This window comes from Tigriopus californicus, chromosome 9 (genome assembly GCF_007210705.1).
Source record: "Tigriopus californicus strain San Diego chromosome 9, Tcal_SD_v2.1, whole genome shotgun sequence".
Taxonomy (NCBI): domain Eukaryota; kingdom Metazoa; phylum Arthropoda; class Copepoda; order Harpacticoida; family Harpacticidae; genus Tigriopus; species Tigriopus californicus.
This window is the reverse complement of record NC_081448.1, coordinates 3,292,196-3,311,357: the sequence shown is the minus strand read 5'-3', so window position 1 is coordinate 3,311,357 and position 19,162 is coordinate 3,292,196. Positions and strand designations below refer to the sequence as shown.

At 45.1% G+C, this 19,162-nt stretch overlaps 1 protein-coding gene across 3 annotated transcripts; it reads left to right on the top strand.

Annotated features, from left to right (window-relative positions):
• Window positions 1–3,518: 3,518 nt before the first annotated feature.
• Window positions 3,519–12,135, top strand: LOC131886088 (GATA-binding factor C-like). Of its 3 annotated transcripts, none has more exons than XM_059234322.1 (6): window positions 3,519–4,179; window positions 5,481–5,695; window positions 8,018–8,509; window positions 8,828–8,973; window positions 10,035–10,160; window positions 11,002–12,135. In XM_059234322.1, the coding sequence occupies exons 1-6, from the start codon at window positions 4,109–4,111 to the stop codon at window positions 11,452–11,454; spliced, it is 1,503 nt and encodes a 500-aa protein (XP_059090305.1). In that variant the 5' UTR covers window positions 3,519–4,108; the 3' UTR covers window positions 11,455–12,135. The 3 variants fall into 3 exon arrangements, with proteins under 3 accessions (XP_059090305.1, XP_059090307.1, XP_059090306.1); XM_059234324.1 differs by having other exon boundaries at window positions 3,529–4,179; window positions 8,018–8,347; XM_059234323.1 differs by lacking the exons at window positions 3,519–4,179; window positions 5,481–5,695 and adding an exon at window positions 6,904–7,890.
• The last annotated feature ends 7,027 nt before the right edge of the window (window positions 12,136–19,162 follow it).

Below are 19,162 nucleotides of genomic sequence, written 5' to 3'. Positions count from 1 at the left end.
CATAAGCCTAAAAACGTAGTATGGATAACCAAAGTATTGCAAAATTAAGCTACACTACTGCTTTGCTGTTAAGGCATCCTTCTCTTCTGCACTTGTATAGATTGATTATTTAATTCCCAATCCATGACCTGATAATTAAGGGGAGGTAGATTTCTGCAAATTGGTTTATCAATTTGTAATCTGAAGGCATTAGTTGGATTTCAAATAATTAAAAAAAATCCTTCAAGGAATGTGTAAGCAACCTATCAGCCGTTGCATTCGAGAAAAATGATCGAGAGGAGAGCCCTTAACTTTGATAGAATTTGCCTTCAAGCATTTCAACAAACTATTGTTCAGGGGAAACTTTTAGAAATGTTTTTAGTCAACTCCGTCAACGTGAGCTTTATGTAGCCGAAACACGAAAAAAAATGCCCAGATTTTTTTATAATATTGCCATAACAGTTAATGCTTATAAAGCATCTTGAAGCGAATGTACGACCCAACATCAATCAGCTTCATCGAGAGGTTCGAGTCGGATTTTTACATTTATTGCGTAAAACTAAAAAAAAACAGAGTTTGACATGTTAATATAATGTTTTGAACCTACTAGTAATCTATAGCGGCATCATCAAAAATTTGGTCCATTTTTATGTTTACCTGAAACTACCTCAAGCAAGCAATTATTTGTAAGTGTATGGAACTCAAGCACATCATCAAATATGTAACCTGCTATACTTTCACAGTTAGGCAAGACTATAGACTATTGGCTAAGCGCATGTCATAAACATTTGTCAACAAAAATGTTACAAGAAACTACATTTGATAGGGCGAGCCACGTTAAAATGTCACAAATATTATTTTTGGAGTTTATCAGGTATTGACGTGACATTTACCTTTTTACCTCCCTCTTACCTTAAACAATCTATAAAGCAAGTCACTCTAGCCACCTCTCTGAGTGGTCCTTGAAGCAACCTACTGTTATCAAGTGGGTCTTCATTCGTTGTTGTTGAACCCTTTGTGGCCTCGAATTTCTATCACAGCCTCTTTTTCCTTTCCCTAACCCGATCGATCTTTGGCCGTTGATCCCATTTCACGTGGTTAAACAATGTAGTAGGTAGGTAGATGGTTGCACCTAAAAGAGAGGATTGTTCAGATTAGGCATGGGAAAATTCACGAATCTTGATATCTTTGGAGGCCGTCATCAGGTTCAATTTTGGCCGCCACGGTTGGCTGAGGTTGGGTTGCTCCTTACCACCCGTTTGCCTGTTGTGCACTATTGAGTGATTTATGGAAACGAGAATAATGGACCTGATCAGTCAATTACGAAGTTATGATCCATTATTTGGTATCTTTTTGGTGCAGGCTGGAGTCCGTCCATCATCAAGCGGAAGTCTATCAGAGACGCCTCAGTCTCTCCGTCAGCTCGTCGAAGCCAATCCCAACTAGCTAAGACGCCCGCATCATATTTTCACCAAGATTACTTCCGCACACTTTGTTTGGCCTGGCTATCGAGAAGTTTGTGAAAAGTCCTCCCTCTCTCTCTCTCGCTTTCTCCTTCCACTGGCAACCACACCCATAATTGTGCTTGAAAAAAACGTATCTCTATGGATGTGCCTCTTCTTACCTTTCCTAATGTTCTTTGTTTAGTTCAGCTGCTTTCGCTCTAAAACGTTATAAATGAGTCATTTATTGTAGACGTGTGTTTGTTCGTGTTATGATTTCGAAGTCTCTTATGCCCAAATATGCTGCCTTGTCAAGAGTTCGTCAATCATCCAAGCTATTGAGTATTACCCACGCTGTGCTAGCATCTTTTCAGGTCCCCCTTTCTTCTTCCATCCACGATTCTATTACTCCTTCATGCTCACACTACTTCACCCACTCACGTAGAAGAGTGGCTCTGAACCCTTTTTTGGCTTAGCTTATTATCCGCTGCATTGAGCTTATATCGCTGGCTGGAGTGTCGATCTACTTTTTCCTTCACCTATCTCCATTAAACAGTTTCCTGAGAAAGAGAGAAAAGGAAAAAACGATCCAATAACGCCGATGATACGTTTCATCCTTACTTTTGTTGGTCCAGAAGCCACATTTACAGGGCCAAATGTCCATGCTCCATCGCTGCTGGACTGATTTTTCTGCATCTATCCCGTAACTTTGTAAAATAACCTTTGCATGGAAAAGGGCAGTCTTTTTTTTGTCGACCGTTATGACCTTTTTCGAACGAGAGCAATCTAATCCAGGTCTTCGCGCACTTGGCCTCTTAATTGAAGGCTAAGTGCAAATGGACAAATTGGAAGTCCTGGACGTTGATCGTGCTATTGATGCTTCGGCTGATTGTTTGGAACACGAGCTCCAAGCTCAAGGTACCCTTGTCACCCTCGTTTCCAAATTCGTATCAAGTGCTCTATCTGAACTCGATAATTAGGCAAGCGGCCATATTATTGATATGTGTATAAAAAGTGTGAAAATATGTTCCTCTTCCGTACATCTGTTCCAGTCTGATGGGAAATTCGGATTCCAGTATTGTGCAGTCAATGAGAAGATCTCTGATCGAAAGCATCAGGAGATTGCTATTGCATTAGAATGTGGACCCATCAGAGAGCACTGTCTTGGCAACAAATTCTGGCCCAATACATGTAAGTAAAAAACCAAGACGGGTCCGAACGTATTATATCAATGGGATATGCAATGTTGATGCTTTCGACATTGATGTTGATGAGCCGAGGTCTTTGTTAAGACTTTCTGGAGGTGGTGGTTGAACACAGATCAAAGAAGACTCAGGGGCAATAACGCTGACTCATGTTGTGAGCTCCACAAGGAGAAGTACTTGATCCTGTACACCCCCATCCGATATGTCTTCAAAAAATGAAGTATGTTTGGATTTGGGCTTCACTTCAAAAAAAAGAGGCGGAACAGGTCTGGGTTCGGTTGGATGCCATACGTAGTAAAGGCCAGTGAAGCAGCCTTTCTTCGTTCCTTTTTTTCTTCGTCTAGTTTTTGACTGGCATACGCAAAGCAAAACTTCCTCCTTCGATCCCTCTGAGCTGCCAAAGGCCAAGTTTGGTTGGAGGAGTGAAACGGCGATGGATGGATGGATGGAAGAAGGGTTAACCAATATACACACGCACGCACACACACACACACCACTCCCCAAAATCCGAAGAGACTCGTCCTGCCTAAGCCACTCGCTAACAACGGTGGCACTTGTATTGAGTGGCTCTTGATAAAGTAGGCGAAACATATTACACTTTTGGATGAAGGCAGGAAACCAGGGGAAAGAAAACTCACCGAAGGCGAAGAGGGAAGAAGGCAGAAGGCGCCTTTCGCTTGGAAATTCGATGATCACGGTAGCATCCAATCAGGGTTTGTTGTGGCTTACAGGCTTACTAGCTAGCTCCTTCTAGTCCCAACAGTTACGTGCGTACCAGGACCACCACCACCACCAACACCACCTTTGGAAGTGTTTGGCAAGCCTCCGAGTCAATAATATATAAGGTCTCGAAAGGCCAAGGAATGAAATCACTCCGAGAATCGAGACCGGAAGGAGCCCAGGTCTCATTTTTGGAACATGTGTGTCGAGTGTTGTTCGTTTGGACTCGTATCGTATGTTTCCATCCAAGCAGCTTGTGCTTAAATCAACAGTAAGGAGGCGTATCCCAAGAGGACAAGATCATCGCATTTGGCCATCATTACCGACTCAGTCTCGCATATGCAGTTGACACGTTCTCGAGGAATTCACTCGCTTATCATCTAGTGGAAACTAGCCCGTGCCAAAATACCGGATGGAAATCTTACCAGTGCAGAACATTGATAATAATAATTTGACGACTACTTGAACAGCCCCAAGACAAGGCGGTCGGTCTCGTCTTGTTCGAGGTTATCGGTGTCCATCGCTCTTGTTTTTCCGGGGGCCTAGGATCTCGAGCACACGTGGGTGGGTGGGTGGATGGATGGATGGATGGATGGATGATCCGACTGCGACAAGGGCTGTTGAGCTCCTAATTTTGGAAACTCTTTGATAAGGAGCAAATAGTTTGTCAGTTACAAATTGATAAGGATGAGTCCTGCTCGATGAGTGCAAATGGAAAATCCCAATTAGTGATACAACTGACTTGGACCACAATAGTTCACCATGATCACCAGTGAATACTCAAATCCGACCCTCAAACATTCCAATTTGGTGCCTCACGACCATATGAATAGGTAAAAACAAGCGGCCATCTGTTTGTGTTGTTCACATGTCACTGATTTGGTCACCCTTAATTTACTCGCCCATATTTACGCAACCAACACACGAAGATTACCCATTTGAGACGCCGGGGACTCTCGCTCTGTCGCTCCCTACGTAAATGGGCTAAAATATCGTGCCAAATGAGCTGTATCACTGGTTCGTTCTCTCCTCTTCCTGTCTTGTTATTGATGGTGTGGGGCTACCAGTTCCATCTGTAACTCTTATACCAATCTCTTTGGGGAAATGGGGCGGGAGGGGGCGAGGTGGATGGTGGATGGTGGATGACTATCCTAGGAGGTTCATTCTGCGGCGTTTATCTGCCGGAGGCAATTTAGACCCTGCGGTCTTTGCTGAACTTCCTGATTTAAGAAGACCTTAAACCACTGCGAGAAAACTTAAGGCCACAGCTCAGATCATTTATCTTTGGTTATTTTGAAAGCCCAATCTCCGAGGACCGTTTAAAGAGGGTTGAGATCCACTGATAGGATAGTTTGGGATTTTTTGGACCAGACCTGTCAAGATCATTTGAAGACTGAGAAGAGTTTCCATTCGAGTTCTCGCCAGTTCCTCCTTCTTTTACACCATCAAAAAAACTCCCCAGGGGGAATTAGACTCTCTCTTATCTAAATGTGTATAATGGAATCGAGGGGGTTTTACTCGGGCTTTCTCCCATTCTCTTTAGCGTTAGCTCGAGCTTCTCCTGCTTTGGTTCTCGGGGCTAAAACTAAAACTAACTAAGTCCTCACTTGCGAGACGGCGAACGACAAGGAGGAAAAAGACACAGATCTGCTTCCACTTAAGATTTGCCGATCCTCAAAAATTAGTGAAAGGACATCAACAACACTTGTCGTTCCCTTGATGCTCTTTGTTATCGAGGAATAAGCAAGTAACACACTTGTTTCATGTTTGTACTAATTATCGATCAATCAAATTGAGATTCTGGAACTATAGAGGCTAGATCATGAGAGGCTTATTGTACTGTACAATAACATATTCAGTATATAGTTCAGAAATATCAGTTTTTCAATTCATATTCACTTGATCGGCAATGGAGCAGGGGTATGATAGAATGATGGACGCGAGCACGTGACCACGCGTATTCATTCCCATGTTCCATGGGCTGATTGATGAAATGAAATATGAGCACTTGCCGCAAAAATTCCTCTCACAATCACCCGAGGGAACATGAAAGGAATCAGACGAGTGTGAATTGATATCAGAACGTATGAAAGTTCGGTTGGATGCTTCATTGACTCGTGTTTCTCATTTCCAGTCAATCCTCACTTCATGAAGGGAAACTGGGACCACATTCCAAGACCATTGAAGGGGACGATGAGACCGGAGAGGGACCTCGATCCAACAAAAGCCTACTGGAACCCAATCCAGAGCTCCATGAGACTGAGGAACATTTCACACGACCGAGCCAGCCGCCAAAGATGTTTCCCTATGGCACCCATCCCAATCCCATTTTACTTCATCATCTCTTCAGTAAGTTGGTTTCCATCTGTACATGATATCGCCCCTTAAAAACGTGATCTCAATATCCAACCTTGTGATCCATGAACCGATATGCCCAATCCATGTCCCAGCTCCTTGGAGCATTCAGCCGTGTCTAGCATTGCAATTGCACCCCCCCCCCCCCCTCTCTCTCTCTCTCCTCTCTCTCTCTCTCTCTCTCTCTCTCTTGGTCATCCGGTTTGATGTCGTTCCTCGTTGTGTCTCTTTCCTCCTCTTTTTTTTCTTTCTCTCCAGTCCGTGCAAGTGGTCCTTATCTCTGCGAGCTACTGGATTTACTGCCGCGCTTTACAGGCCTCTCACGAACTCCAACTTAGTGGAGAATGAGAGAGCTAAGCATCACGATAGTCCGTTTTATAGACTCTAAATTTCACGTAGGCTTGACAATTTGAATTTATCAGATATCATGGCCAAAAGGAAAAATCAGAAGCCACTGAGAAGACAGATAGGGCAGGATTTGGGAGCAGGACCTCACGACTGGTTTTCGTCCGAGGGAAAAAGGGAAGCAAGGGGAGGACGAGAGGAAAAGGAAGGGCGATAAATCTGGATAAATGACCAGAAGACGGGAAATGACTGAATGGTTTCCCCTTTGTTGTATCGCTTGCCATTCTACCAGGTGAATTCAAGATCTTCGGCATGAAAAAGAAATTCTTATCACACGCGTAACTATATCACCTCTCCAGGTGCCAAGGAGATATACTCGGAACAATAGCCGTACACGATCCCTCGAATGTGTGCTTGATTGTCATTAGTATTGTTATGGCTTCGTCATATGATTCATTATCGCGAGCTGCAAAGAGGGCCCATCGCCTTCTTGTGGCGGCTGAGACAGATTAGACACCGCACGTAAGCTCATTCACGGATGGGCTACTGCTACTACTACATGTATTATTATTATTATTATTATTACTACCTCTCCTCTGGTTCTCTCTCGCTCTCTTTGATTCTCTATGTATCCCTCCGTTCGACATCTTGTGGGAGTTGGGCGCTTGATTGGCCGTTATTCTTCATCTTATCTCTGCTGATTGGCCATCGCTAAGTGCTGCTGGGGCTGCTGCTCCCGCCGATCTCCCGTCATCTTCTGGCTTCGCCGGGCTTGACTCGCTTCGCCTCGCTGTTTTGATCCTCCATCCGTGATGTCTCCCCCTATGCTTTTAGTAGTACACCCACTGCTATTCCTCCTCCTTCTCCTCCTCCTCCTTCTTCTCGGTAGGTCCGTCCGTCCGTCGGTCCGTTCATCCGTTCGACAGTCTCCCGAGGATTTTGCTGTGGCTGTGTTCGTGCTCAGGATTCTTTGGCAATGGATCGCGATGTGGCTCCTACTTCTTCGTCGACCGCCATCTTTTCGCTCGTTACGGAGATTTTCTCCTCGAAAGAGACCGTGTTGGTGGAGAAGGTAGTGGGCTAGTGGGGGCTTCCACACCAGGAGACGTTTAGATAGCGAACGAAGAGCTCGCTATCATCATTGTAGATGGAGGGAAACGAGTAAGTGAGCCCCACTAGTACTAGTACTACTACTTCGGCTACTACTCGTTCTTCTTCCACTACTACTACTACTACTACTACTACTACTACTACTACTGCTACGACAACTACGGCTACTACAAGCTATGATCGTGGTTGAGGGTGCTGCAATAGCAGCCTTATTCAGGCATCTGCTTCTCCGGGCAAAGATGATCTCTCAGTTTGCCATTGATAGTGGTCATATCAGCATCAGTAGATCGTAACGTCTGCTCAGCGACATCTCAGATCGGAAGGAAGCCATCTGGAAAGAAGGGTTGTAAAAAAAGACCTCAGATCGGGGTGGACTGGAGGTGGTTCTTGGCTCGATTCATTGGCCGGATATCTTGAACAAGTGTGTGAGTGCTGATTGCATCCTGAGACTTCGTAGTCCGCACCCATGGTTGTCATGGAAAGTGTAGCTGCAGCTGTGCCCTCTTCCGCTGCAGAGGCCCACAGAAGTGGAGCCAACTCTTGGTACGATTCCGGTGCCATGCAACAACAGCAACATCAACAACAACAACAGCAGCAACAACAACAACAGCACCAACAACAGTCACAGCAACAACAATCGTTGAACACTTCCGAGGACCTCTCGGATGCTTACTTCAAAGGCCAAAATGCTTACTTCTCCCAAATGCAGGGCGCTTATCACGGCATGTCCCATGGTAGGGTCAACTTTCCCATCCTCGCACCTGTTCCATCATCCCCGTTCCATGATCATTCATTTAGCCCCAAGCTTCAGGCTTTGGCACGTTCAACTCAAAAAATGCTTTCATTTCATGTCCATTTCAGCTCAGTCACAAATGATGGGACGCAATGCAGCTGCGTTCTACTCGCCCTTGCATTCCATGTGGGGCACGGCTTTCGGCGCGGGTTCCTCCAAGCAATACCCAAACTACGGCGCCTATTCGACGTCAGCCAAAGACACCTCGGATCAAGTCAACAATAATACCTCCTCCGGATTGGGACCTGACCACTCAGAATACATCTCGTCGAGTGACCATTTGAACGCGACCTCATCGCTCGACTTCAAGCCCACCTCGGACCAGCTCATGAGTTTGTCAGCTTATGGGGCGGCAGCCGCCGGCATGGTGGGCGGGTCCAGTCGCAAACTACCGGAAGGTATGAGCTCACCCATGGGAGCTTCCAACCCCTATTCTTACTATTCCTCTCCGGCGGCCGATCTAGCCTCAATGTACGGTTCGGCAGCCGCATTTTCCTCCACGGCTCGAGCAGCCGGGTTCCAGAGCTCAAAGCCCAAGTCAAAATCTAGAACCAATGCGGGTAAGAGAGATGTCGTTGAGAGGTCGGGTTTGGAGAAAAAAAACAACGAACCAACTAATCAATCAAAAATGGTGATGGCTTTTTGTGACAGAACAGAAACATAACTAACCGGTTCCAGTGGCATTTTTATCTGGCTCTCAACATCTCTCTCTCTCTTTCTCACTCTCTCCCTTTAAAACATCCATCTCACGGTTGTTCCCTTGATCTTTTGAGACTCATATTCATCTCTACTCCCGCCAATTGTTTTTTTTTCAATGGCGATTTTCCTTCCAAAATGAAAAGCGTTACAAATGAATCCATATTGTTCCATTTTTTTAGAGGGCCGCGAATGTGTCAATTGTGGTGCCACGTCCACTCCACTCTGGAGACGGGATGGCAATGGGCATTATCTTTGCAATGCCTGCGGTCTATACTACAAAATGAACGGCCAAAACCGACCTTTGATCAAACCAAAGCGCAGACTGGTAAGCAATAATCAAATCAAATCAAGCCTATGGGAAATGCTGATTGCGTAAAATTGGGCCTTGAAAGGTTTCTTTCGTGCTCATGTTGTTCTAACGTTGAGCGATGCTCCGGCTTTTATCAGACTAATTGCCGCAAAGATCCGACTCAACAAATTGAGTTAGGCTGGTCCACATTCCAGAGCGGCATTTATTAAATTCTTCCAGTTTTTCAAACCATCTTATTCGCCTAGCATGTGAGAGAATCAATGGCACTCCAAGCACATTTCGGTCATAGAAACTTGGCCTTGTTACCATCATTTTTTGAACAAAGCCTGAAGTGCAGAAAAGCCAAAACCTGAGAAAATCCAACTTACTCGTACACAGCTAGCCTCAAAAGTGAACGTGCATTTTTCTTGTAAAAAGATAACTTTATTCGTTGGAAAATGAATACCAAATCAATGTGAGGTTTTTCAGCGAACTCGACAAAGCTATTTGGTATGAATTTATATTTGAGACTACTCTGCATGTGCTCTCTTTGTTAAATCATGTTACTTGCGTTCAGCTTTCCATTACCTGAAGAAAATTGAGAAAGTCATTGTTAAGAACTCTGTTTGAAGCCAGACCGAATATTCTTATGCTTATGATAACTTAAATAAAAAAAAGAACAAAGGCAGAGAACGGTAGCCAAACATTGACATATGCTCAAATTAGGAGTAACCTCTTTATACCGTACTCTAGTAACAAAAGGCAACATTTCATTTGACGTAATTTTGCGAACAGCTTTACTGAGTCTTGGTTTGAAACAAAGAAGGGCAGAGTCGCTCTTTCAATACTTCTTCTAGTTCACCATCGTCTCTTACTTTTCATCCCGGCAGTACTGTCATTGCAGTAGTAGAAGATTGGTGGTAGTGGTAGTAGTGCCACTACGAGGTTAGTTGCCCTCTCTCACCCAGATTTGACTGGGTGATAACTCGGAAATTTTTGGCTGTTCCTCCGTGCCAACCATGTTGAGAAGGAAGGAGGGAGGGAAATAACGAGAATTTCCTTTATTTGACGTGAGGTTCTTTTTCCTTTTATTTCAGAGCACAGCCCGACGAGAAGGAACTTCGTGTGCCAACTGCAAAACCACTCAAACCACTCTGTGGAGGCGTAATTGTAACGGAGAGCCCGTTTGTAACGCTTGTGGTCTCTACTATAAACTCCACAACGTAAGTCAATCATAGAGATGATGAAGATCGTCCACATCTCCGTGCCGTCCATAGTATTATTATTATTTCTTCTTCATCATGATCATGATGACCCAATGCCCATTTTATCCATCTTGAGTGCGTGAGGAAAGTCCCTCCGGGACATGCTCGGTGTCAAAATAGATATGAATGAGATAATGGCCAATAAAACCCATTTCTGACCTAAGGCTCTTGAGATGAGGTGCTTGGTTTTTGGGTGGGTATAACGAAAGGGGTGGGTTTTTCTTGACTTCATTGAGCGAGCGAGTCAGTAAGCCAGTCAGTCAGTCCGTTAGTCAGTCAGTCAGTCAGTTGAGGGACCAACGATTAACGGCAGACAACGGACGGCTCATTAAGTACCAGATGAAAGCGGATAAAATAGATTTCTGTAGCTGTCAGATCTACAATCTAAATCGTAATAGGACCTTAGGTGCATGCAGAACAGGAGCAGGTAGTATTAGTAGTAGAAATGGTGGTGTAGCAGACTTGGCGAGAGTCAAAGAGTGAGGGAGAGAGAAAGAGAATGAGAGTGAGAGAGAGAGAAAAGGAGATGGAGCTTGAAGAAAAAAAAGCCTATGATCCCCCTCCCGTTCCACTTCCTTCTGTCAGAGGCTTTTGTGTCTTAAGGCAGAAGAGATTCATGCTTCGTCTCGTTATACATTCAAAGTTCATTTGCTTCCAGCCGCCCAGCCGCTCACTGCACTCGTATTTAGACATCACTGGCCCGAGGCGATTCTCCCCCCAATGAAGCCAATGAACTGCCAAATGGCACATTTATTCACCACATCATCCTAAAGCATCCTGTCTTCTGATATCCTTCCAGGTGGAACGACCCATGACCATGAAGAAAGACGGCATTCAGACCCGGAATCGAAAACTGGCCACCAAATCCAAGAAGCGACGAGGGGGCATGCACGATTTCTTCAAGCCCTACGACTCCCGGTTCTCCATGTATGGGACGGCGGCGGGCATGGGCTCCGGGTATTTGAGCAACACCATGTCCCAGTATTACGGTCAGATCCCGTCATTCATGGCCGCAGCGGCCTCAGCGCCAGTGGCCATGCAGGCTATGGGTGGGTCCATGCTTGGGGTAGCCACGTCCTCGCCCAGTTCCATGGGTGGTGCCGGACTGAACCTGTCCTCCCCGTCTCCTTCCTCGTCATTGTCATCCTCGGTAGGGAACTTCTTCGGTTCCTCCGCTGGAAACGGTCATAATAGTGTAGCGGGCAACGGATCACCCGGTGGATCGTCGATGGTGGTGGGAGCGTCGGCCTGATGGCCGACTAGGACGGCAACGTTCACCTCTTCCTCCTCCTCCTTCTCCTCCTAGTGCGAACAATTTTGATCCCACGTCACCGTGCAATGGAACCCCCAGAACGATCATCGCCAGGAAGAGCAGAACGAACAAGTCTTCTGCAGTTAGGATAAATGTGATTTATGTCGACCTCTCTTCAATACCTTAGGCCTTCACCTTTTTGAGCGCCGTTTGGCCCCATTAGTTCAGTTTATCCCCTATCCTACCCAATACCCAACTCACCCCATCCCCAAACTTGTCTCATCAGTGTATAGAAAAAGATATATGTAGAGACGATTTTGAGACACCAATCACCAATATACTGTCAAAGCTATTCAAGAATAGTTCAAGCTGTTGTTTTACCAAATAATTTCGTTATCTACATCATCAGGATTATTATCACTGATATTATTACTATTATTATTATTATTATCATTATCATTATTGTCACCATTAACATTTTGATTATCAACCCCATTGACGCCTCATATCCAACACATGAGCGTTCCCTCCAATGCCACCATCCCGGCTCCACCATTCTAGAGTTTCAAGCTCCTCTCTCTACTCACGGATGGATTCCAGGAGGATTCCCGCGATCGATACTCAAGCTTTTGTTTGTCACCACCCTAATAATAAAATCTTGAAATACACATGAGCTAGTCATTCGTAGGAGTTGTTCGTCTGTATTACGTCCGTACTCCTTATTCGTACTCCATGGACGTACTAGCAAGTTAATCCTGGTTGGAAGGATGTTACAATCACCATTGCACACGAGGAGGTGGCCATTTCCGTTGAAGCCTCGTTTACGGGTCACGTGCATGTCATTCGACGATGGTTATCAGACTTTTGGGTTGTTGATTTGCAGACCATCTCATCCATGAGCCGTCTTCTTTTCATTAACGGGGCGTCCGGTTTCATATTAAGCTGACGCTAAGCTTGGCATTGAATACTCTTGTCATGTAAAGGTTACCAGGAATCACCTTTTAGTTTAACGAAGGGACTTTCGCGTAGCTCTTAAGGTAGAGAGAAAGCTTTGAACTCTGGCGGTTGACGCTTGGAATCGATTACCATTGGCGCCTAAGTTGTTGGCTTGCAAATTGCTTGAGAAAATCGGTCGGATTTGTCACGTCATTTGATTTCAATCAACTTTGGTGCCGCCATCAATGGGATGTGAATTGAATTGCTCAAGCTGTGATCTACCAGAAGATCAGAAACCTTGATCTTCTCTCTTCGTCGTCGTCTTCCTCTCATCTGAAAAGGATTTGGTGCTTGTGGCTTCAAATGGTAGGCAGGGGAGGCTCAATTTACGAGGCTGTTCTCCTGCCTTCATTTCAAATTCGTTCCCAAGTTTAGAGGCTAGGTGTCCAACTGTTAAAAGAGCATTCGTAGCTTATTCATGGAATTGATTTTGATACAACCTGCCACCCTCCACGCACCTAGTTTCTTAGACAACGACAGTGAGAGAGATCCTGAAAGTTCAATTCAAAGGCTCAAGTTTGTTTACCAATCGAAGGAATCAAAATCCAATTTGAAAATCCAATATCCTCATTTCAAAGCGAGCGAGATGCCAAATTTCGAAGGAAATCCTTCGCCGGTGTCTCCATTCATACCATCTTTAGAATATCTCCATTCTTCAAGACAGCGTTGGGATTTAAGATTTTGCCTGAAGAGCTTTGGAACTCACGACGTATTAGTAAACTATCAAGGAATGGTGGTAACTTGATAGGCAGGCCGTGTAACTCGTTTGGTATTCGATCGCTTGGTCTGCCTTGTTTTCCAATCATCATTGTGCTCCTACTGCGAAAGTGAATTGATCTCAAAAACGCCTGTTATTTGCTCTCGTTGAAGATGGTGCCCAAACCACATTGAACCTTTCGTCTCAAAGAAGTGGATCTGGCTCAAATCTCTCAGATTTGTTTCGAAACATGTGTGGATAGGTTCGAGCGATAATTCTTTAACGTGTCTCCCTGCCAGAAAACAAAAACTTGATTGGAGTTGATGAGTGGATTGACAATGGGGTTTGGTTTGGAGGCCATCGATTCACGAGAAGTTGAATGGATGCACTCCGAGTGTCTCATTTACATATTCTGGCCCCATTCCGAAGTTCATTTATTCAGGTCCATTCCGTCATTATGAGAGCAGAACTAAGCGGCGATGACTTTTTTTTTTATCTCGTTCGGAGTTAATCCGATCAGCACACGGGACTGAATAGGAATTGGATCATCCAGAGACGGAGGCGTCAATCTGCCAAGTTTTGGAACATTTTCCGTGCCCAATTGGGGATAGAGATTTGAATAAGCAAATGGGACACGGGGCCAATCCATCTCCGGTTAAGTAAACATTTCAACCAAAACAGTCTCCATTCATTCGTTCATACCGTCACCCTTCCCACATCCCGCAAAACCAAAACAACGGTACTACAGGTGCAACCCCCAAGCTTCTGAGCATTCCTTAACATCTAGTTCAATCAAGAAGAACCTCATTTGATGCTCTAAAATAGCGAGCATGAATGACTTCAGTGACAATTCCAACGAACTGTCAATCAAGTTTTTTCCCCAAGTTCTGTCTTTCTCAGTGGGAGCGTCGAGCGTCGCCGTTCTTGATCGGTGATGGCTGGCTGGTCACTCTGGTCAATCTCTGTAGAGCAGCTGAATGAAGCTCGCCGTCCCGTGGTACCGCCATATCAGGTACTCGGGTTCAGTGGCAACAACATTTGGATCGATTCCAATCGCACTAACGCCCTCGATTTCAAATGATCTTGGATTTTGGTAGTGGCCTACTACCACCACCTCTTGCTTGGATGAGGAGATCTCTGGTATTACGACGCTTCAGAAACCTTTAGACTTGTAAGGTGGTATTGTAGGATAACTGGTAGGGATTGTGTGGCTGATCAGACCACTTCAAGAGACGCTTTATCAAATTGACCTCAAGTCGTGTCAATGGGATTGGAGAGGTGCCTGAGAGTGCGCCCAAACGTCTCGAATGGTAGCCTGAAATGGAAGCTAACAAGCTTAGAAATCAATCTACCACATAATTTAGATGAGATGCCATCTGGCAGGAGCTCCTAAGCGAAAAGGAGGACAGCAACAACAACACCAACAACAGCGTTACCACCACCAACAACGACGACATGAGGTACAAAAAAGGCTTTAGTGGCATCAAACTGAGAGTTCAGGAGTCATAAAGAGCATAGAGATTCCGGGTAAGCATACGCCAAAATGGCCTCCGACTTTGTTTCCTCAGTTTTTTTTTCTTTTTCTCGGGTCATGGCGGACGCTTAGAGCTCAGGTCAAAAGAAGTTGTAAATCAATGTCATTAACCCGCTTGACAAGGGGTATTGATTCAATGGGGGCCTGAGGGAATCAATTTTTCTTTGGCCACTCTGAGTGGAGGACTATTCATTGAACACAAATAAAAGAATTTCGAGCTCGTGCCTCCAGACATTCCGGAATGTCATCTGACCAATTTTAGATTGAGCCCACCCTGAGGTTTGACAAGCCTGGAAGAGCCCATTGGAGCTCTTTTCTTTCACCTTTTCAATATCAGAGTGCCAAATTGAACTGGATGGTGAGACTAAAGCTCACGCTCTCATTTTCTCTCTCTCTCTCTCTGTTTCTTTCTGAATTCTGTCCAGGCAACTTGAGTAAAATTGCCGGCAAATTTTCGCTTTCAAGCTTCACAAAAGATTACCATATAAATCGACAAATGTGAAGATGTGGGTATGACTAAATTGTTCCATATCGCCTCAAAGAGACCCCTCATTACGACGCACATTACCTTGGCACCTAAACCAAGCTCACGTACTTGTACGTCCATTCTTGGCGAGTCCGGGCATGTCTTGATTTTCCCGAACGTCCCAAGTATGTGTGTGAGTAACACCCAAATCTACGTTGGTATTCCCAAAATCTTCAATGAACATGTAGGCCACTTCAAACTCATACATGAGCATACAGACACTCAAATTTCAAATATCTATCGGGTCATTGTTGAAAGAAGCATCTCTTTCGCTTATTTCGACTTCTTTCCCATATTGTAAACCGGATAGAATAACGTTTATGCCGTGTTCAAAGCTCATCAGAGATGAAGTGTTTGTTTGGGTTAGTATGGATAAAGCGGAGCTGGAAGCGCTCAAATATGCGTGTGGTTCATGAAGTGAGAGAGGGCTCCTAATATTTCCAGCTAGTACCTAGTGTTCTGCATATAACGTGATGAAGTCGTAAGCTAAAATGGTGTGAGAAAGATCGTCTATAAGTAGGGAAAAAATGCCGATCTTATCGGCGGTGCTCCGAACTGAGCCACCTCTTCTTGATCTCGAGTTCTTCAACTATCACTACGGTACCACAACAATGATCAAGAATGTTGAAAATGATTTTGAGGGATTAAACAAAGACTAGGACAATGGCCACTCTTTCACAGGAATATCATCTCCGGATAAGCTCGTGCCGTGTCTGACTCAAGATGGCGAGAGGTGGGTCAAATTTGGGCGACAGACAAATCGGCGCAATCAGCCCAATAATTCCAGAATGAGAGTGAATGCACAAGCGGGTTATGCAAAAATGGGGAATTGAGTTGCCTAACGATAGGCCTTGTTCTCGCTCTGAATGGAGATGCGAGCAAACAGTAAGAGGGAGAGAGCCAAGAAAGAGGGGGAACAGCGATTGTTCATCACTGTCACCATTGAGAATCTTGACTAGCGCTCCAGTTTTTGCGCCTTGTCCGTAATAAATTAGCCATGATTACAGACTGACAGCGGGGTTCAATAAGTTCACATGCGCTCACCGTGATCGCCAGGAGTAGTGCCACCAACGGTACAAGCAATTTTAGCTTCTGATGCAGGCTTCTTTCGCAGCCTGAGTGCAAGAAGTCATTAGTGACGACTCTGAACCAGGTCTGGATAAAGTTCGGGTTTCGATTCGGAATACGGATGGATCTCCCATGATATGATCACGTTTGGCTAGCTCTTGTGTGTTCATTGAATCAATGGTTTCTGAGAGTCCAACGCACCAACCAAAGAAGCTCTTTTTTTCTGGGCATCAATCTCGCGGACATTCATGGCCACATTCTTACTTCAAGATCCCGTCATATTCAATTAGCGCAAAAACTACTAACAGTTTTACTTGAGCCTCCAATGGATCTTCGGCCCCGACATTTGCCTCCTTGAGAGTCTCTCAGAAGTTGTCTTAACAATGAAAGTTTTAGTTTTCATGGTATATCTATCTAAATTCTGGAGCCTCCTCTGGTCCTTCTGGAGGACCTGCTGGCGAGTTTCAATCAATGCTGATGTCAGCTCTCGCAATTTAACCTCTCGTTTGACCTCATCTCTCAGTACTAACGAAGATGAGGAGAAGGGAGCTGCTTGCTCTCTGATTTGAGAACCTGATTTCAGCAAACTGCTCTGTGGCTATGTCCACGAGGTTTTTGCCCTTTCATGGAGAAAATTGATTCTCGCCCACCACCATCATCGCCCTCATCTGACTGCACCGACAACGAAACTTGTTTTCACTCGCCATGTTCCATTTCCACGCACACAGAATCGAGAAGTCTGGGTGGGTTCGTTCCAAGGAGTAGTGGATTTGTCACCAAGTTTCTTTTCAAAAAGAGCTCCCTTGATATGGTCACAAAAAGTCTGTTAAAAGAAAATCTCTCACAGTTGAGGCAAAATCTCTGAAAGGAAACTTGCCATCTTCAAGTCTTCAAGACGTGGTTTGACATAATGGGGGAGAGAGAGAGAGAGAGAGAGTGACTGTCTGACACGCTCTCGTCAGTGAATCAGTGAATGGAGAAAGGTAACAAAATCGCCATCTCATTCATAACATCCTGGGCAGAATGATGTGATGGGGACTCGGTAAAGTGAGCTGAAAGGGAGATTCAAAAGGAGCCTTCCCCCATGCGAACAGATCAAGGACCCTATCCGGATAGTCAACTTGGAATTGGGATGCAAACTCTATTGACATCATTCCTCGTTCACTCTGAAAATTAACCATAACTTGTGACAGCAATCTCCTTTCGCCATGTTGGTGCCAATTGACAAATCAACCCATATGCATTTGTTGTCACTAGTCACGAGTTCCAAATGCAGAGCTGGAACGCATCGCGTCCAAATGATTTCCTTCAGTGTTCCCAGATATTCCCACGAACGATCAAGTTTAGCCCCCGAGCACCGGAGAGAGATGTGTGAGTGTAGGAAATTGAATACGAAGAAAGTCGTCCTCGGTAGCTGCGGTTGAATGTGGTACGTGGTTTAAAGGCGAGAAGGGGGATCTCCTCGTCTCTACATAGTGTTCCGCTTCTCTCCATCCAGTCTCCAAGTGGTTGGGTGGCCGACGTGGTATGTCTCGCTCTCTTTGGGTTCGTTCCTCTTGGTTGGTTAGGCATGAAAAGTGGTTGTATCATATATCATAGAGTTGACATAGCCAATCATATCTTGCCTTCCCATTCGTTGTGGCGGGGAAATTCTTTCCGCCAAGTCCTTGTGGTGGGATGAAGGGACCGAGCCGGAGAATTCTCCCCAACCATCTACGTACAGTGTGCTCGTACGTACAACCAATGTACGTACGTACGTACGTACAACCGCACAACGACCACGGTGAAACGAGAAAGAAATCAAAGAAGAATGGGAAGAAAGGAAAGAATAGAGACGAGGGGAAAGAGATTTCGAGAAATCAGCAAAATGGCGAAACGAGACCTTTCCAGTCAGAGACCGAGGAGCAAGATAAGACCATGGGCATAAAGTGGTTTTCGATGACTATATCATTCACCATAAACTAGATAAGTCCATTTTTGGTACAAAATCCGCCGTTCTCGGGGGTTTGAGAGAGACACCGAGTATGAATACACTTCTGCGATGCATGGTCAAAGTTATCCCATTCTCTCGGGAATGCCAGACAGACTACGAGCAAAATGTATATACGTAGAGATGTGTACTGTCGGATGAAGTTACTGCCGTTCATTCGTTCGGCCTTTGTTTCTTGATCAAGATTACAAATGTTGGATGTCTGTATCATAAGCCCTGAAACAAACTTTCTGGACGGACACACGAAGAAGAGAAGAGGAAGACGATAGAGCGATAGAGCGAGCTCGTTGCCGAGCAAGTCCGGATTACAAATGCCCTCCCATTACTACAGATTGGATTAAAGCCACAAATGCATATGCTTCTGGGGACCAACTTCAGTGTCAGCGTTTCAATATCTAGTATTTGAGCGTATGGATGTTCCCACATTCCAAGACGATCTCGTGTAATTACCAGTCAGAGATATCCATGACGGGGACTAGTCCGCCCCCCCAAGTGAACTTGCCAGCTACGTGTTGGTGCCACCATCAATGAGATGAAGATTGCCCTAGATCGTCGTCTTGAAGTCCAAAGTTTCTCTCCCGGATCCTCTTTCTTAGTTTGAGTGATGGCTCTTAGGCGATTCCATTACCGACATTAAGATAAGAGAGAGAAAGGGATCCCAGGGGAAAATTTCCTCCTCCCTTCCCCTCCGCTTACTTGGAAGACGGAGGAAACAGAGCGAGCTTCAGAGGGGGGATCTCTGTCCTCCATGCAACCAGATTTCTTCCATCCACTCATTGGCCTCTTCCCAGTCAGCCCCCTTCCAAACTGGAAATGGAGGACGGGGCCAGTGCACATTCATTTGCAGCCAAGACTCCCAAGTTAGAGAGTTGGCCACTTTTTCTGCTTTTTCTTTCC

Coding starts and splice junctions, on each gene's coding strand:
- LOC131886088 (XM_059234322.1), top strand. CDS start 4,109: ATGATCACCAGTGAATACTCAAATCCGACCCTCAAACATTCCAATTTG. Junction 4,180..5,480: donor CCTCACGACCATATGAATAG/GTAAAAACAAGC, acceptor TCTCATTTCCAG/TCAATCCTCACTTCATGAAG. Junction 8,510..8,827: donor AAAATCTAGAACCAATGCGG/GTAAGAGAGATG, acceptor CCATTTTTTTAG/AGGGCCGCGAATGTGTCAAT.